The sequence below is a fragment of the Tinamus guttatus genome, unplaced genomic scaffold (genome assembly GCF_059628265.1).
Source record: "Tinamus guttatus ecotype Peru unplaced genomic scaffold, ASM5962826v1 Tinamus_guttatus_pri_ptg000253l, whole genome shotgun sequence".
NCBI classification, from domain to species: domain Eukaryota; kingdom Metazoa; phylum Chordata; class Aves; order Tinamiformes; family Tinamidae; genus Tinamus; species Tinamus guttatus.
The window spans coordinates 305,696-325,501 of record NW_028288787.1 but is presented as its reverse complement, the minus strand read 5'-3'; the positions used below and the strand labels follow the sequence as shown (position 1 = coordinate 325,501).

At 42.3% G+C, this 19,806-nt stretch overlaps 1 protein-coding gene across 1 annotated transcript in view; it reads left to right on the top strand.

Annotated features, from left to right (window-relative positions):
* Window positions 1-19,806, top strand: part of LOC104575496 (protein unc-13 homolog B) — a gene marked incomplete at its 5' end in the record, with an annotated part of 53,527 nt that overhangs the window by 23,490 nt on the left and 10,231 nt on the right. The window contains 4 exons of the mRNA XM_088526700.1: window positions 4,007-4,095; window positions 7,253-7,405; window positions 9,349-9,472; window positions 16,853-16,909. Of these exons, the coding sequence (XP_088382826.1) occupies window positions 4,007-4,095; window positions 7,253-7,405; window positions 9,349-9,472; window positions 16,853-16,909 (423 nt within the window). The remainder of the gene's footprint in view (window positions 1-4,006; window positions 4,096-7,252; window positions 7,406-9,348; window positions 9,473-16,852; window positions 16,910-19,806) is intronic.

The following is a 19,806-nucleotide window of genomic DNA, read 5'->3' as shown; positions in this document are numbered from 1 at the left end:
AGAGATGGCACTCTCAGCTCATTATTTTGCTTGGCTTTTCATGAGTAATAAACTCATAACATTGAAAATAAAAGCTATATAAGCTCTTCTGCTTGTATAGAGTCTAGATGTGCTGTGAAAAGCTAGTTTAAAACAGCATTTCTGCACTTTGGCACAGTCTGAGTGTCTAGGGTGAGTATCAGAGACAAGCACTGCTTAGGGAATGCAGAGAGTTAGCTGCTGAGTACCAGCAGATTGCCATCATACAATTTTCATGCCTTTGCTTACAAGCTAAGCTAAGCTGTACAAGTAATGCTTCAGGACATTCTCTTCCTAGTGCTCAGCCAGATTTAGCCCACATTTTAAATCCTCAGTTAGCTACCTGAATAACAAATTGCAGAACAATTTTAAAACAGTCAATACTTGATGGGAATGTTTTCACAGAGTCTGTGGCATCTACTGATTGCTTCTCATTAGCCTCTCAAGAGCTGCAGCTAGGTAAGGCCACTCTAGCATTTGAGGAGCATCCAGCCGTTGCCGGTATTAAGCTCTCCAGATTTCTCTTGCCTGAAACATATAGGGAAGTAGGGAGAAGCATGAAACTCAGGGCAGCAAGTCTTTTTAAGGAGACTGAATGTGTTTAGCTTTGCTGCCTCACAGTTACTTTTGCAGAGAGAAGTTTGCAGGCACCAGTGGAAGATGGCAGAACAAGAGCTGACAGCTTCAAGCTGGATCCAGTTGAGTCTCATAACTTGCATGTGGCTGTAATAGGACAGAAGGACAGAATTCTCTGGCTGCTGTTGTGTTGGAATAGAGGGGTGATTTCATAGACTGAGATGTGAATAAGTTAACGTCATCAACTGTTTAGAAAGGTAGAGCTGGGTTTCTGTAGCTAAAGAAGAGCCCTCCTGTTCTGGTTACTCAGTCCTCATCATTGTGTGTCAAAATGAAGGACAAGGGAAAGATATCTCTTGGAGAATTTGGAAGCCCATGGCAGCTTCCACAGGTTACATTTCATCCATGGGAGAAGCAGGAGGAGATCAACCTGAAATGAAATATGTAATACCATGCTGTAAAAAACACTACATTTACAGGATTAGCAGGTCAGCAGAAAACTTGAGGTTCCAATCCTGCATCTGTTTGGACTAGACTACGAGACTTTGAGGACAAGATTCTCTGAAGTGCCAAGCTTTAAGTCTTTATAGAAAATCAGTAGGGCCCTGCTTTGTTCCCCAGAATATGAATACAAGGTTAGCACAGTGCTGCTTTTTGTGCACATCTCAGTTATTGCTACTACATATTTAACCTCTCAAACACGGTATTATGGAAGCACCAACCGTTATCTCCGCTGGAATTGGAGTGTTTGCTCAGAAATCAGAAGCCACTTGGCTGTGGATGCTGTCCTATGTTTTTCACAGAGAGCTTTGCATTAGCTTTCTTGCTCTGAATCATCTTCTGTGCACTGGCAGAATGGAGACCCTAAGCCTGCTGAGCTCTCCTTTCCGATAGAGACGGGCTGATGTATGGCAGTGACCCAACTATCTAATACTGCTTTCTACTTTGCTCTGTGAGCCAGATTTATCATGCAGTCCAAGTAGCACTTCCAACTATCTGTGATAGCTGATACACTTAGAATTCATTGGCTGGGCAGCAAAGTGGACACTGTTTCATTTGAGAACTGTTATCAGTGCTTCACCATATTGACAATAACAGTTCGCAGCTATTCCCCATGCAATAAGGACGCTATAAGCAGTATGTGACTTGGATGCATGAGAAACAGTAATATACACCTGCTCACACCTTCCGAATGGACTTAACTCATGCTCAGATAATTCCCTTAAGTTTCCTTTGAGCCAACACCTAAGCATTTGTGATTGGTAACACATTATGTAGACTCCTTCTGTAGTAGTACTTGTTTGGAAAAGAACAGCCTTTGCAGGATGACAGAGGAAATAGTGGTCACTTAACTAGAATGCTCGCAGCCTTTGACTTTGCTTCCTGAGGGACGTTTAAGAACCTCCAAGTCAAATCTGGGCAACTGTCTTGCAAGGTTGCACCCAGAGAGTCATGCTCCTGTGTTCCGGAGGAGACTCGGTTCCTCCATGGAGCTTGTCCCCATGATGAAGCTCTGCTCCAGCTGCTCCTTCTTGCACTACTGATACCAGATTTTGTTCTGCTCCCAGGAAGGCTGCTACACTTGCAGTCAACAAGTGTAGCAGCAAGGAAGAACTTGGAGGCTCTTAGATATGTCACTTCACAGTAAGACTAATCATTAATTGCATAATTCATGAACCTAGGCAACAAGTTGTTCATCCTGACATAAAACATCTCTAGAGCCAGCACATATATCTCTGTAACTAATGAATAAGTAAAAGTAGATAGAGGGAAATAGCTGGCCAATAGAAATGTATTCGGGATTTTTTTTTCCAAATGGAAAAGTGATTGCGTGAAATGTTTGGGCCAGTGATGAGCGGAACTTGCCCCAAATCTAGCAGAAATGGACAAGATCCAAACACTGTTCAAAGCACTGTGCAGTTACTTATCAGTAGTGAACCTGGTAGCTTGTGACTTGTTACCACTGTACTCTAATGTGAGAATGCAAGGCTTGTGTGAGAAACCATTGCCAACAGACATTGTTCTTTGTCACCTAAAAGTTTGGCTAGAATAGCTGCTGCTTGGGATGACATTATCTTCCCTCTGCTTTCATAGCAAGGGACTTAAAAAGGTAATAGAAATGCAAATTCCTGTTTAATAGAGAAAAATAATCACAGCAAGCCAAGCCTAAAGTTGTAAGGCTTAAGTAATAATCATCTGCATATTTTTCACCATTTCTTAAATTCCGATCCAAGACTTTCATTAGTGCTTTTTCAAATGCCTAATAGAGTCAGTTTTTGAAGCCAGCTTGCTACAGGAAAATTAGTGGATCAGATTCCAAATCCCCTAAGGCTTGGCTTTCTCTGGCAAATGCTCCAGAATATAAGCAGGGAATTCCTATCATGTTCAAATCCTGCATAGCTGTATGCATAGATATACTGTAAAAATCTAACTGATTACTAGCCACTGTGGTGGTATCCGGCTGATTCTAGATTTGTAACTAGATATTCTACTTAGAGGTAAAGCTGAAGCTGTGAATGCTGAACGCACGTGTTTGGGGAGGGTTTTTGTTTGTTTTACAACCAGAAGCTTGCTTGCCTACAAATGCAAGTCTCTTCTACAAGCTGCTCTTTCAGGCCAAAGGATCCCAAACCATTTGTGGTGTGGCGTTAGATACATGCACAGGCAGCCTGCTCAGAGAGCACCTTTGTTTCAAGGCTGCAGGGGTGAAAGCAGCCAGAATGCAAGCAATTCGTGCAGGGAAAAACAGGTGGCTTTGGACTGAGGATAATGGAGCAAGCACCTTCTTAGAGCACATGCCAAGATGTCAGCGAAGTCCATGTAGTGCTTGGGCATTTGTTTTCTTCTATTATATATGAAAGTTTCTTCTGAAGAGCTGTATATCAAAAATTATCTGGATCCTTTGGAGGGCAGAGCTGAATGTGCTCAGCACCCACAGCTGAGATTATGCTTTCCAAAAGTGCTCAGTGCACAACAGTTCCTAGCATGGTACTGGTGGTCAGATTTGCAAGATAGCTGGGGAGAAGTTCTTCTGAGAGCAGTGGCTAGCCCAGTCTTAGGTTGAATACTGGTATAAGGGTGGGGAGGGGAAATAGCATCTTCTAAGATCATGCGTGGAGCAGTGCACAAGTAAATAACATCAAGTTAAAAAAAAAAAACTGTAGCGTTAGCAAGAGTACTATGGGCGTATCTGGGCCTCGGGAAAACTCCTGCTGCTGTTTGGTCAAGTATCTGCTGACAATCTCGCAGCTTCTGTAGCAGCAGCAGTCAGTGAAGAGAGGGTCTGACTGTGCACAGCCCAGGGGTGGGAATTCATGTGCCTACTAACAGTGGCCTCAACAGTGAACTTGAACACTGGGAGGGACAGCAGACTGACCTCTGCCCACGCTAATTTTTCTGCTTTTATCTACAGTTGGACACAGAAGCAAGTGACCATCTCAAAGAGCTCCAGGTGAAGCTGAACAATGTTTTGGATGAGCTGAGTGCAGTGTTTGGTAACAGGTGAGTGTAACTAGGTTCTCCTTCCTCAAAGCCTTCCTTTCTTTCATCTGGCCTCATTTGTTGAGGCTAAGAAAAGAAACTCGCATCAACTATATTGCTTCTTTGTCATAAATTCATGGCCTTTCAGATGCTGAGATCACATAAAGATCTGGGAAATGTTTTTAGAAGTCTGTGTTTTATATTGCTTCACACAGAAAGGTAACATGGAATTCTCTCAGCTGTGAAATGTATTTGAAATACATAGACTGTTTTTTTTTTCTGTAAACAGTGCTTGTCAGTGACTCAATTGCCTGCTCCTTTATTGCTCTGAAAGCAGTTTTCAGCTTAGCATTTACAAAGCGATGTCTTGTTTAAACGTTCTGCTCGAACATATGAAACAGCTGAGTGGTTTCTGATTGTTAAATGAATATTGGAATAAGAGAGAAATGGGCTTAGAATTTGAGATTGACTTGGTCTAATGTTTCAATGAATGGTAGTTTCCATCGTTTCAAAGGTTTAAAAAATTGCCAGAACTTGATACCATTCATGTGATTTCGTGGTGAACATGATTTCAGAATGTGATACCGTTTACCTGAGGATAAAAATGTGCTCAACTTTATAGTAATTCTGCAAAAGCAAAAAGATGTCAATTAAGCAAAATCTAGAAATGGAGGATTCCCAGCTCATCTTCATTTCTCACAATCAGCTCCATTCCTTTCATGTTGTGCTTTATAACAAGATAAATGGAGGCATGTAGAGCTGTACATCCTAAACATTGGTGAGGGGAATAAAGCAAATTGTACCAGCTTTGTTTCCTACAGTCTATAGATTTGCAATACGTGTAACCAAAAATCACTGTGGGATTTGTCAGCGTCTAGCTGGATTTCAACACATAGAGCTAAGCAGGTAGCTCCCATTGTCACTAATGATGGCAAAGCAAGAAATGGAAAGACTCAAACTGTAACCAGTCTGAAACAGTAAGGTTTCTTATTAGATAGAGGATGAGTGAGAAATTATAATTAGGGAGTACTGTTACCTGACACCTGTCTCCACAGTGTCACTGCTACAAGACAATTAGGGTTGAATCTTGACATTTGCAAATATAATTTAAAGAGATTATTCAGTATCAGCATGCAAAGCAGGCAGTGTTTTAGAGAGATATGCCAGCTAGAGATTTAGCCACCCAGAGGGCTCAGCTGCTTCATTTACTCCTTAACATTAACAGAGAATGAAAAGTGGAACTGCAGTTTACTGCATGAGCAGGATCTTTTCTTGAAGGATGTAAATGTGGGAGGTAAGACCTATATCCACAGTATTCTGTGCGGGGTTTGTAAGAAGCTGCTGCTACAACATTGTGCACACCTGACACTGCAGATCCCGCTTTGCTGCATCTGATGTGGCATAATTGCACCTGCTGGGAAAGCATCCTGCATCCCAAGAGTCCTGCCACCTTTCAGCTGAGATTATTATGTCTGGACACAAACGTTTTCCGCTTTACAGGACTTCTCCGATAGCCAGAACCCTGAAAGAGTTTACACCTCATGCAAGGCTGATTGCTGTTTTGTTCCTAGAGGCTGTAGGAGGGGAGGGTGGAAATCCTGTAAGAATTAGGGAGCAGAAAGCCCTGCCTGAGAGCCTAAATGAAGTTGTCTTTTTAACTCGCTGTTGTGGAGGGTTGCTTTTGAGCTGTGTGTTTACATGGACTTCACATTCAGTGAACAGTGAAACTGTTACCTCAGTAACTTATTTACCAGTTTTCATCATTGGTGACAATTTTATCTTGCATTATTTTTTTATCTTTTAAGAGATGCTGTTATTTTTTTTCCCCCAGCTGGAGGTTTGCAGTGTCTTGAAGCGCAGGAAAGCACAAGTGATGCAGCATTTGGGAAAACTATGGGGTAGGAATAGCCTGTAACAGAATAAGGACTGTTGGGAGTGCCGGAAACTCCCAGTAGTATTTTCCTCTGGCACACCTGATGTGACTAATATCTCTGGCTAAGCTGTTGTTGGAGCCACAACTGGCAGCTGCAAGCCATCCTCTGCTAAATGGAGAGGAAGAAAAGCAGAAATGGAGGCTGGATGCAGAGAACTGTCTGGAATTGCAATGAGAAGCAGTTTAGAAGTGAGCAGGGAGGTTGCAATGCAGGAAAGGAAGAGGTGATGAGTGAGGGAAAGAAGGGTAGAGCAAAAGGGCAGCAGCAGAGGGAAGGCGTTTGGCCTGGGAAAATGCTTCCTACTCCATGCATGTCCTGGTGATTCACACAGCAGAAGCTCAGGTCGCTTGGATGCAAAGCTGGCTTTCAAACTTGGGTTCCTGCTCTTAAGCCTTTACTCTAGTTCCTAACACTGATGTCACTTCATGTTTTCAAACCTCTGTGCCTTTAGTGGATCACTAAATGTCATTTGTAATGTCTGTTGCTAGTAATTGTTCTTTTAAATGTCAAAGCATTTCCCTTTATTCACTGAATCGTTAGGTTGACTGCCCTGCTGTGGTATCCATCATATCTAACCACTGCATTATTTCATTTTAAATCTCTTCTTAGCAGTAAAAGATGGAAAGGTAACTCACTTTAATGGCTTGCAAGTCACATCGTTACAGTGATGCTGCTCATTATATAGCTAAACCCCACATCCAGTACTGATATTTCTGTATAGAATGGATCACAGTGGGCCAGTTTCAATCTGCATCTGCCTTCAGGCCATCTCTGTGATTTTAAAGGCCTGGCCTATGATAGGTCATAGCCAGGTTACTGCCATGGACTCTCATGTGCTTGGAGTTGGGCATGGGTCATACCGTTGTTCCATAGTACATCCTGATCTGTATGAATAACATTTTATGCAGAAGGCAAGTATATGCAAGTCTTTGAGCTAAAGATCACTGCATTTCTAGAAAACAACAAAGGATGATTTCTGCTTATAAGCTGAAAGAACAAAGTCTTCTCATGTGTGAGTGTGTCTGTGTTCCCAAGTGGTGGGCTCTTGGTGGATGATGTGCATAAGCAATTGGATAGCATGTCCCTTTATAACAAACGCTGCAAGGAAATAAGTAGAAAATCTCAGGATTAAGAATATGTAACTAAGTGTACAGTTTATGGGCTTCGAATGTTTTACCACATGCGCAAGAGGTGAGAGCTGTGCCATAAATATTCTTGTTTTTGCTTCTCTCTTACCTGTCCAGCTTTCAAACTCGGATCGATGAGTGTGTCAAGCAGATGTCGGACATCCTTTGTCAAGTGAAAGGAACAGGAAATGTTCCTGCTAATGCCAGAAACACGGTGGCACAAGATGCAGATAATGTCCTGAGGCCACTGATGGATTTTCTGGATGGAAAGTAAGAGTGTGTTCAGATGTCTCATATGTGCAGTGTTTCTAATAGGGAACAGGGTGGTGAAGGAAAATAGCCTGTCTTCTTAGATAGTTCTTGAAATGTTCAGTCTTGGAATTCTCAGGTAGAGTTAATGCTTTCCCAGATCTTCCTCTCCCCAAGCCATGGATCATATATTTCTTCAGCTTGCCTTTGCTACCACATTTTAATCCCAATTCTCCCTTCTTCCCTTTGGCAACTATAGATATCAGCAAAGCACCATGCTCACCAAGACTATGAGGCAAGCAGTAAATAATAAGCTAACTAGCTTCAATTTTCTCCCGTAACACCCTGTAGCCAGTTAGCAAACATACTGTAAAACCTACTTAGGTACTAGATGCATCCACTACTCAGAATGCCAGGATCATACGTTCAGGTTGTGTGTTTTAGCCATACCAAGTGCTGTCCTGACTAACAAATAAGCTTTTGCATTAGGTGAGGTACATTTCTGCACATCCACTCTGAAGGAATTAAACTAGAGATCCATTTGTTTTAATTAAGCATTGCCATTAAAGCTATGCGATATTGTTCAGCTGAACAGGGACATTTTGCTAATTGCACATAATTCGCAGTATCAGCTAAACCTTAATCTGTGAAGTGATAGAGATTTTAATTATAGTAGAAATTAATTTTCTTGATGATATACAGATGTCCTTTATTTTGAAAGGTGCAGCCAGCAATTTTGACAAATGCAGTGAGAGAAGTGGAGGCTATTTAAAAGTTAGAGAAATAGTTGTCTTGCTTGCTCTCTGTACTTGGCCTTTGCATCTTTCAAGTCACCATGTAGCAAGTGACTCTTTGAGGCATTCAGTACATCTAGGACCTGTCTCGTTTCTCTGAGCATTTTCCAGACATGCCTTTGCTGATCCCGAAAAGTCATCCTCTTTTGTATCTCTGGGAAATTGGGGTACTGTGAGCTTTTCATTCATCTGCAGAGCAAGTCATTTTGAGGATGGTAACCTGAGCCTGGGTTCTTTTCTTCACGCCTTTATGGAAGAAAAGTCTTTTTTTAATGACTCCTGTGTCCTACACACATCACATCAGTTCTGTCCCTATTCAGCTTTGTTCACTTACTGTCTAACCAGCTACGGGAAAATAAGAAATTTGGGAGATGTTGCAGAATGAGGAAGAGTTGGCAAGTGCCCATGCTCTACTACTGGCAGTAGAATTCCTGTTTTGTAGCTCTCCACTGTGGGACCTTGAAGATGAATCTATTATTTCTTAGCCTTTTTGGCAACCTGTACAATAGTAAAGGAGGAATAAATGGGAAGGTAATGCAGAACTGCTTTATGTAAAAGGGAATGAGCACACAGTAGGTGCTTGCTGGTGAAGGCAATTGCAACTAAGTGCAGAGGAATCCGAGCAATGCCTTGATGTAGTTCAAGGAGTGGTTTGTTAAGGGACTTTAGCAACTGTCAGAAGTTGTGCATTTGTAGGAACTTCTCCATAACAATCTGGGAAGTATTAATTTAGAAATTCAGATAAGATCATTATAATCCCTTCAAGCTTAAAACCATTTTTCTATATTTCTGTATGACTTTCTCTTATATACTTTGTAGACTACTGTATACATCAGGAAGTATCATCTTAAAAGGAGTCAGGATAATAGTAACTGTTCTTTCCTGGGATATTCCCAGCTAAGATATCAGTGATATTTTCCATGATCTCCAGGTCAATAAACAGTAGTGACAGGTCAGAAATGCCAAGAACACATTTTGGTCAATGATGTCATTAGTGATGGAATTCCAAGGATGAAAACAGGCTGCCCTATGAAAAGGGAAGATTTTTCCCATAAAGCAATCATTATGAGAAATTGTTTTGGATGGGGCACTCATTCTCGCATACACATCTTCCTTCTCCTTGCAAATTGCATTTCTGGTACTTACTGAGTTCTTACTCTTTCCTTGCAGCCTGACACTCTTTGCGACTGTGTGTGAAAAAACGGTGTTGAAGCGGGTGCTGAAAGAGCTCTGGAGGGTGGTAATGAACACCATGGAGAAGCTGATTGTGCTGCCTCCTCTAACGGACCACACGGTAAAGCCTTTTCTCCTTCCTGATTCATAGCAGAAAGTGTTAGCGTTCCCTGTGTGACTCCTTGACTGACTGAGTCTTCTGTCCAGATGAATCAGTCTGCATGTTAGCCGCTCTGGGTAGGAAAGAGGTGTTTGTAACCTAGCAAAGTAAGAAAGCAGCTCTGTTAGCTTCAAGGTTTCAAGCTCTAGTACAAGGTTTGTTTCAAGGGTTGCAAGGTATAGAGCAGATACTCCAGAAACACAGCAATCCAAAATCTATGATCCAAAAATACTGTCTGTCAAGAATATCAGATTAGGTTGATTAGGAGTGGCAATCCTTTGAAGAAAGTGTGTACAGGATTATCTGGCAGTTAGTGTTGGCTTCATGGTGCTAGATCAACACCTGTAAACTCTTTTGCCTAATTATCACCATCTTATTAGACACAATTCTCTTTGTATAGATGTGGTTAATTTGGGATTGCTTTTTAATGACTCGAAGGCTTTAACTAAGTTAGGCCTATCATGGCTTTTGTGTCTCCAGTGTTAAAGAGTTGGAAGGATGTCCAGATAGTTTGCCTTCAAAGGCAGCTTTTTATATAATCGCTTGGCTGCATGGACATGCTCAATGAATGTGTCATGAAATTTTTTGACACCTTAACAATGGAAAATTATCGTCTTTCCTAATTTTGAGAAATGACAGAAGCTGATTAATTGTAAGTCACGTATGCCCAGCTGCTCTGGGGGAAGGCATGCTGGTAGGTAGTCTAAAGTCTGGGCTATAACATTATTTGGAGGTGATCCAGAACTTATTTTCATGCCTGCATTAGAGTGGGCTAGTGGCTAATTTCCGCTGATACATTTTATCCTTGTAGTGGGCAGAATAGTAGTGGTTTTCACTATTCAGCAGCTGCCTACATGTATTGTATGGATTTCTTGAGTTGTAGTGTATAAAAAAGCAATGTAAACTTGCAACTCGCATTAGATTTTCCTTGCTTTGAAAGGGAGAAGGTGTTTGTCTCTGGCCTTCATGATGACAACTTTAAGTAGAGTTGCTGAGATCCAGTGTGCTGTTATACCTACTAATGAGCATGGGGCACAAACTTGCTAGATGCTGCTTACTCTGAGCTCAGATTTGCAGTGATCATTTCTGTTTTCCTTTGAACTTATAAAGGAGAAAAACACCCAAATTTTAAAAGATGTTGGGATCTATATCCCTTTGCTGAACTTCTATAAAAAGGAGTCTTTGGGGAGAAATGCTAAAATTATCATGCAACAGCAGTGTTACCATGATCCATTAGGGATGGAAGCAGTGAGATCAAGGGCCTTGGAGGAAACCAGGGAGGAGCAGCTTGGGCTTTGTACTTGCTGATTTTTAATTTTAAAGGCAGAGTAGGAGGGTGCTTCAGTGCTGTATCAGGAAGAAGGCAATAACTATGTTTAGACAGTTCTAGCCTGCAGGTTGTTGGTATAAGTTGCTTCATTTTGTTTTTTTGTTTGATTGTTTTCTTTTTTGTTTGTTTTTATGAGTAGTTTCATGTTGCCATCACTTTTCAAACTGAAACTTTGTGCAGCGATGCCCACCTTCAGTGTTCCAAAATAATGCAAAATGATCAGACCTGGATTTTTAGCCATCTGATTGATCTTGTCATAGTAAGAAGGCTGAGCTAGTCTGACCTGGGAAAAGCATAGCTGTTTCAGAATGGCTTCAGAAGGTTGTCCACAAAGCAATGAATGAAACGGCCCTTTCTGCAGTCCATGAGCAGGGACCTCTGGTGAGGCTAGATGGGCTACAAGGATGAAACCCTGCTCGCTAACTGAGCATCAGTTTTCCTCTGGGACATGGTGCTGTACTCTGTTACCACCAGATTTCCATGGTCCTGGTAGTGAAGGCTGGCAGGACTGTAGCTCTGTGCTGGAAGGGTAGAAAGACTCTGGACTTTCTCTTTGCTTTTTTGCTGTGCATCTGTATGTGTTTTACTTCCTCATAAAGGACAACATCATACTCAGAAGGATCCCCAGGCCCTCTGCAACAAAAGGCCCTCGCTGTGCCCTGTGCATGTTTGGAAGCTGTTAGATAGAGTTTTCCCTCCTAAAACTCCTCTGCAGCTCTTAGAAGAAGGAGATGCTCCTGGTAGAAGAATTTATGCTGGCTGTGGAAAGTAAAAGCAGACAGAAGGTTCTCTGTTGGGAATACAGAAGAGCGTTTAACTCGGCGTGCCCTTGTCACTGCTCAGCGCTTAACGCCTGTTACTCCTCAGCCTGGTTTATTCCACTTGAACTAGCTCAGCCTGTATTACACAGGGGGGAAGATCTGATCTCTCCCCTTCCAATCTTGGTTGCTTCTGGAGGGTTTTTGTAGGGCAGGTTCGCGTTAGAGATCCTGGGCAGCTACTGCCTGTGGATGCTGTAATGGGAAAGGGGCAGGTTTACAGTCTCACACTCCAAGGACCTCTCACAACTCTCTCCATAGACTGGTTTCTACCTCTGTAAGCTCTGCCTGCTCATGGGTTGTGAGATTAATAGCAACATGATCTCCAGTAATTCATAGAGCAGTTCACACCTCACTAACTTTAAGTAAAGATCAACATTTAATTAATACTCTGTGTCTTGGATGAGTAGATATGCAAACATAGCTCTCTGGGAATTCCTATTTTGGGACTCAGTGCACATCACTTGGGGATATTTGCAGGACTAGATATACTTGGCCTTTTCTCCTTCCCTGCTTAATGCAAATCTCCAGCCTTTCATCAGCAGCTGCTCAGGTCAGTGAAGAGTTGCTTAACTCACACAGTGATGATTCCTCTGAAGCCTCTCATTTATTTATTTTGCATGTTACACAGCAGCCCATTTAGATGAGACTTCTTTCGTGTTTGCCCCTGCTGTGCTTTTCCCTACTCTTGGCACTAAATGAGAATGTAATATAGGTTAGAAACAAAATAGCTGTAGATAGTGGGTTTTGTTTTGTTTATGTGAGATTTTTTGACTGTTTTTTCTTCAGGACCTTCTGTGAGTTATTCTGTGGTGCAGGAGAAAGTTGCTTTGAGAAGGTTTTCTGAAACTTTTCTTAACTTGTGGGTTGCTTAAATGCATCCTCTCACTTGAAATATCTAGAATATCTAGAAGTGAAAAAGCCCAAGGCTGCTCTGTGGTGGGAATAGGGAGCTGTCCTAACCTAATGCTCTGCCTTTGGCTGTCTGCACGAGTCCTGCTCGTGCAGGTCTGCAGACCTGTGAAGGTCTGTGAGCTGCACACTGGCACAGATCTCTATAGGAAGAGAAAATTCTTTTCCCTTTTTTATTCCTATTTTAAAGTTGATCTCGGCACCTCAAAAAGTTTGATTTTAAAGGCTGATATCTAATGTTCCCTAATGATAAAGCTTTTAAAATGAACTTAAATGTTGCTAATAAATTATCAGCTCTCATATTGTTGAATCTGTGAGGGGAGAAAAGGAAGTAGGAAAGGAATGCTTCCTTACATAAGTATGACTTGCTATTATTTCTGGGTTTTTTTTTTTAGTTTTCCAAGAAGACTGTAATTCAAAATATTTGTAGTAAGCTATTGTTTCTTTGTTTACTCAGTGAGAGGACAATTAAGCTGTGAGCTTGAGCCTCTTGGAATAAAAATCAGTGCAGTTCTTTTGGCTTCTAGCAGTTAGACTTTGCGTCATCTGCTGATGCTTCTCCGAATGCTTTCCTGGAGAAAATCCAGTAAAAGCTTTAACAGAGAGTTCAAAATCTCTGTGCTGTAGACTATAGATGTTTCTCAGTATTCCATTTCCCAAAAAGTTTACAAGGATAAGTGAATTTCTTGAAAAGTTCTAGGAAAGTGAGCACTGTTTGTTTGTCCCTTTTCCAACTGTGTTTGTCACAGACCTAGTTAGAAACATTTCCTGTTAAGGTCTTAATTTCTCCCCATCCTTCATCTTTGACATTTTAATTCTGGGCTTTTTCTTTCTTTTCTTTTCTTTTTTTTTTCTTTTTTTCCCCCCTCAAAAACTATCCGATATCCAACTATAATTGGTTTCATTCCCAGGTGGTACACATAGAATAAGTGCTGCCTGCAGAGCTTTGTAGTGTATTTTCTATGAGTAAAACTTGTTTACAAGATTGCCATTTGGCAGAGAAGGGAGCTGTCCAGATTTTCTTTAGGCATCACCGGCATTGATGACAAACTCCATATAACAGCGCAATAACTTCGGCTCACAGGCATGTTCATGGAGATTGGCACTGATTGATGAGGATTTTCTTAGCGGGCAAGAAGAGCTGAAGAGCAGTTATCTGAGCAAGTTTGTTCCATGAAGCGTATCAAGTCACTGGGAATTGCTCAGCGTTACAGACCTGCCCTGCTAAGCAGCCTGCAGCAGGGAAACTACGTGCCAAGGCTAGTTAATGTTGTTGTTCAAATGTTGTTCAAAAAACAACATTTGGACAACAAGAAAGGCTGAAAATACTAAGCAAGACACACGAGTATAAGCGTAATTTGAGGCTGCTTACTTAACATTTTTATAACTTGGATTTTGAAAAAATTCCTCCTCTTCCTGCTTGATCAACAAGCATGAAAACCTTAACTTTTAAAAGCTCTAAATCAAGCTCCATGATGAATCATAGAGAATAGCAGGTTCATCTACTAGCATTCACTGCTTGGTACCAATGCACTCGTGCTGCCGTGTCCCTCTTGCCATGTCCCACATGGTGGATTATATGACATGGCCCACCTTGTTTGCTGGAAAAAGAGACCCTTTTTTGCTATTCTTTGTTTAGAGAGTTGTAGTATCACTGCTGGGCCTACCCATGAGAATTGGAGCTCCCAAACCTTCCTTCATGGAAGCCCTTGCCTGCGTTTATCAAGAGCATCTGTTCACCTGTGGAGTCAGTAATGATCATGATCTGTATGGATTTGTATTCAAAAAGCCTAAAAGGATGAAGAATGGCGGGGGTCAAGTGGTAGTTGTAGATAGAGCAAATCAGGAGGTTGTGCACACTTTCAAGTCACAGAGTGTTTCAGTTTGAGCAATTTCAGAAACTGGCAAAATTAAGCAAAAAGCACCTAATAGATGAAAGCGAGCCTGGACTGCTTTTGAAATTCTCAGAGGAAATGGATCAGTGGAGCTGATGATGTTAGTTTAACCTTTGCAAATACATGTATGGTGTAGCTCCTACCACACACAGTGCTGACCTAAAAGCAACAAATGAACAAGGCTGAGGAACTAAGTGAAACAAACTGATTGCCATAGGTAAAAGCAAAGGGCAGTTCAATGATTTTTATGTTACTTCATACTTTTTTACTGATTTAGTGGGCTTATTCATGGCAGTTGTGGTTAAGTAAGAGGGTGAAGGACTTTGAGATAAGGAAGAGTAGTAGATGAGAAAAGAGGACTGTGCAAAGGGTCTATGCTCGGCCAAGGGGTCTGTGCCTTGGATTTGCTGGAGACCTTCAGGGAAATGTAGCCCTTGTGGAGCCAGGGTCCCAAAACGTGATCAGCTCCCAAGGGATCCTGAGTGAGCCTTTTCCCAAGGTCCTTCATTCCCTGAGGAAATCAGGCTACCCTGGGAAGGGCCACCCACCAGCATGTCTGTCTGTTTCTGAAAGCTCACAGGTCTGGTCTTCCCAAGCCTTTTTCAGCTGGTAGCTGTGGTGGCCTTTTCACATACTTTGAACATAAGCCCCTAACAATTGATTACAAATCATAAGAGCTAAAAATCATCTTTGAGAAGACAACTCTCCTGACCTATCTATGGCTTTCCTAAAGGAAAAAAAAGTGGTGGTGATACCGTCGGAGATAAGTGGCTGCCTAGAGCCTTAGTCCTGTAGCCCAAATCTGACCAGTCTGGACACCAGAGGACTGGAGAGTAGAAGCTTCATAAAGTAATAGATGTGCCATTTGCAGCCAGAATTACAGCAGACTGTGATTTTATTTTGAGTGGAATAACGGGCACTTGTGACAGTTTAAAGAAAAAGGCAGGAACAGATGAATGGCAAGAATAGAGTGAAATGGAAAAAAAATAAATTCTAGCATGCCCCATAAAGTATCTGTGGGAGGAGAGGCTGGAGATGTGTATCAGTTGCTTTTATCTTTCTAATTTAATTTTGGACTTGAGTCCCTAGGCAAAAGGAGTATTACACAACAGAGAAATGATATGGTGGGGAAAAGGAAAACTATGTTAGCACTGTTGTAGGGAGCGTGTAAAAATCCATTCTGCTAGAGTGCAGACTGCTTGAAGCAAGATTTCCTGCCACTGGGGTTCATCTCCCCCAGTGTCCCTCTTTGGTCATACAACGTCAGTACGACTCAGTGTGGGAGGAAGAGCCACTGCCAAGGTTTCTGAGTTATAAAGAAGTTTCTGTATAAAGAAGTAATGTCCACCCGAGTTAGTTTGCCAGCCTGTGTCCGGAGAACTGCTCAGATCCAGTTTCTGACTCAGTGTGTGGGCAGATTGCCATCAGCCGGGTGATCTCTGCTTTGTCCAGGCTTACAGAACCACTCTGTTCATGTGTATCTAGATCTGACTTGAAATACAGAGGACCACTTGTAGGTGAACCAATAGGCCATCCTCACACTCAGTCTGTGCAAACCCTTTGTTTAAGTGGTGACATCTGTGAGCAAGAGCAAGCCACTTAGCAGAATACTGTGATCTAAAGTAGGTCTGGATGTGGAATACTCAGAAATTCACAATCAGCTGACGAGGAGATAGCGATGTGGGGCAGGTTGAGGGAGCTGATCTTCCCTGTCTGCTCAGCCCTGGTGAGGCCACCTCTGGAGTGCTGTGTCCAGGGACATGGCACAAGTCCAGCTGCTGAGAGTTACAAGGGACTGGAGCAGCTCTCATGCTGAGAGCTTGAGAGAGAACCTGGAGAAGACTGAAGGAAGATCGTGTCAATGTGTATAAATATCTGAAGGGAGGCTGTAGAGAGGAAGGGGCCAGATTCTTTTCAGTAGTGGCCGGTGATAGAACAAGAGGCAACAAGCCCAAACCGCAACGCAGGCAGGTCCATCAGAACATGAGAAAAATCATCTTGACTGTGGCCTGTTGACTGAGGGTAACAGAGCACTAGAGCAAGATGCCTAGAGAGGTTGCAGAGTCTCTTTCTGGGCATATTCAAACCCCATCTGGACACGATCCTGTGCAAGTGCTGTAGGTGACCATGCTTGTGCTGGGAGTTGGTCTAGATGGTCTCCAGAGGTCTCTTCCAACCGCAGCCATTCCACAGTTCTGTGAAATCCTGGGTTTTTCACTAGGTGATGAATTGGCAAGGAGTCAAGTTGCTGTGACTGGCGTTGGGGGTTGTTATGCAGAGTTGTTGTATCTGTGAAGCAATTTGCCATGTTCAAAGCAAAAAGATACAAAGCTTGTTTATAACCTTTTCTTTTTTCCTTTCTTTCTTTTGTAACTTGCAATCATAGGGTACACAGTTGATTTTCAGTGCTGCTAAGGAACTGGGACACTTGTCAAAGTTGAAGGTATTGTTGTGCATGGCTTGTGTTAACGTGCTTGTGTGTAAGCATGACAGTGTAGTAGTGCATAACGTGTCTTGTGCTTCCAGTGGTTTTTGGCTGTGTTTAATTACAGAGAATGTGTGCTTTGAAATGCTGCTAACATTAATATTGTGCTTAAATTAGCTGTTCAGTTTTCCTCCAGATTAAATGAGCTGAGTACTTCATATATTCAGTAGAAAAAGCAATAATTTATTTTATATCACTTTAAAATGACAAAGTAAAGGTCTCAATATCTGGCCAATGCCTCTGCATACCATTGTGTAGAAGGGAGTCCCTTTTGACATCCTTTTGTAGAAGCCATTACAAGTGCTCCCGATAATGAGAAATCAGCAGAAAAGTCTGTTTTGCTAGCTATTGATGAGGGAATTAGATGCACTGTTCCAAAAATAACTGTTACTTCTGGAGAAGAGCCTGTGTCTGTAAATTCCTACTGTGTGGGCTCTCTTTACAAGCAAGCTGGCGTTCAGCACGAAGGCTGTGTTGACGTGTTTTGACAGTGCGTGACGTGACGATGCATGACATGAGCATTACTAAGTGCACGCCACCTCGTCGTAACCCAATCAAGCTCTAATTCAATGCTCACAACAGGAATGGTATGAAAATAGTGACGCCTTACAACATCCAGATTGCAACATGCTGTGGTTCAGATTGTGCTGCAAAATATATCTGTTGCAAGAAGAGATTTAAATCGCAAGAGTCACAAGGCACAAATGATGCTGAAAGGAAGAGCAGGGTGAATGCTGTCTAGGAGAGTTGTCAGGAAACCTTTCCCATGGCAAAGGTTGTTCTCCTAAGTGATCAATGCAATTTCAAAATACATCTGTCTTTTCCCATGACATCCTTTTGTCTCATGCACTTATTACAGTGGTCTTTACACTGCTATCTGTTTCCCTTGTTTGGCAGGGACATTTTACATATACATGTTTATGAGCCAACATAGGATGCAATCATATAAGGTAGTACGTACTTATTAGAAATCCTAGTAGCAATCTGAATATGTGGATGCTTTCATTAGATGTGCATTCTTTTCTACAGATTCATTTTAAGACTGTAACAGAACTGTTAACAACAACAATATGAACACTTCAGGTGTGGCTCTCCAGGGGAAGGAGGATGTCCCTCCTGTGCCTTGTGCTGGAGGATTCCCATGCACTTCCCCAGCCAGGCTGGCCTCTCTGCTGACCTGGTGGCTCCAGAGGAACGTGCCACCTCCAAGTTCTCTGCATTTATAACGTTCCATGTCACTTCTGCAGAGACTTTGGGGAGAAATGAGGAGAGAGGAGCCTTATAGCCAGACTAGGAGAGCAGGAACTGGACCATGGTACTCAAATGACCCCCTTTTGCTGACAGTTTTCTTTCCCACATTTTAAAACAATCACGAGTGCTTGACATTTGGAGGTGGAAAAGTCACCCCTGCTCTCTGCACGAACTTCTAGCATCAAAGGGAGAGAGCTCTGTGAATTTGCTCCATTACTCTTTCCAGGTTACAAGGGTAATGGTTTGTATACAGATTACTTCATCTGCAGCAAAATCTCAGGATTCTTGGACGTAGTCAGTGACATTCACTGGTATCTTTTACTTCCTCGGTATTTTCCATTTACTGGAATTTCTGAAAGTAATGAAAGATGCCTCTTATCAGGAATGAGCTGGAAGCTTTACCTGTGTCCATTTGCGCTGGTCAGATAAAGGCCATCCCTCAGCAACAGAGTCTTCAGCTCACTTTCTGTGAGGCCCATCTGCAGTAACTCTGCATGCATTTTTAGAAATGCACATAATCATGCAAATCAGTCAAGGCTTGGTGAGTGTTCAAGGCTTTATTTGCATATCCTCATATATATATATATATATATATATAAATGCAGCAGTGCAGGTACATGGGATTTTGTATGTGGCGAGCAAGCTGTATACAAGCGTGAATGCATTTGGCCACCCTTATTCTGGAGACTTCTACTTTAAGCAGATGGTGTCAACCAGCACTGCATCCAAATGAGATCTCCCAGAAGAATAAAGGTGTTACAGGAGTGTAAATCGTTTGGGTTTGTATAAATGTTGTGGATTTCTTGCCCTTTTGCACAGGCACATACAAGCTAGCAGGAAAAGCCTGAGTGACTTGCTCTTCAGAGCCCCTCTGCTGTGCCTTCTACAGCTAAAAATCTGGAAAAATTACAGCATGCATTTTAAGCCTCTATTTGCTTTAAAACAGAGGGGAAGAGTCCTAGTGAGTCAGATAACTCAGCTGAACAACTGAGGCTGATAGACCTGCGGAGCACAGGCTTCTGTCTTGCTGACAGGTTAATTTTGCAATGTGTCTTAAAATGCTGGGAAAGCCACCCATGAAACTGCCACTTCGGTGGCATGTATCTGCCTCCTGTTTATTGTCAAACCCTGTCTGCTTGGTTTGCTTAAGTAAAACTGGGCTGTTGCTGCTGTCTGCCCTGCGCAGCCAGGAGCTGGAATGAGTGGAGCAGGCAGCAGTTGCCTGCTCTTCCTTCCACTCTTTCTGGAAAAATCATCCAAGATCTAATTACACATTTTTTCCAAGAGCACCTCTGTAGCCTATAAGAATGAATATGTGAGACCAGGAAAAGATTTTGACTTTGTCTTCTCGAAGTTACGTAATTATTTATTTGATGGAAGTATTTGTGACTTGTTCCTGTCTTGCAATCTGGGAAGTGCAGGGTGCCACTTGGTGCAGCCCTTTATAGGAACAGTGTGTGGGATGAGCAGAGGGCAGGAGAAGGGCAGTTGTGGGCTCCCCTGAGTGTAGGTGCCAGCATTACCAGTCCAGTCACTTGGCTATTTTTACATAAGGTGTTGAAGAAAGTGGCACCGGCAGGCTCTGTGAGGAAGCAGTGACGTGT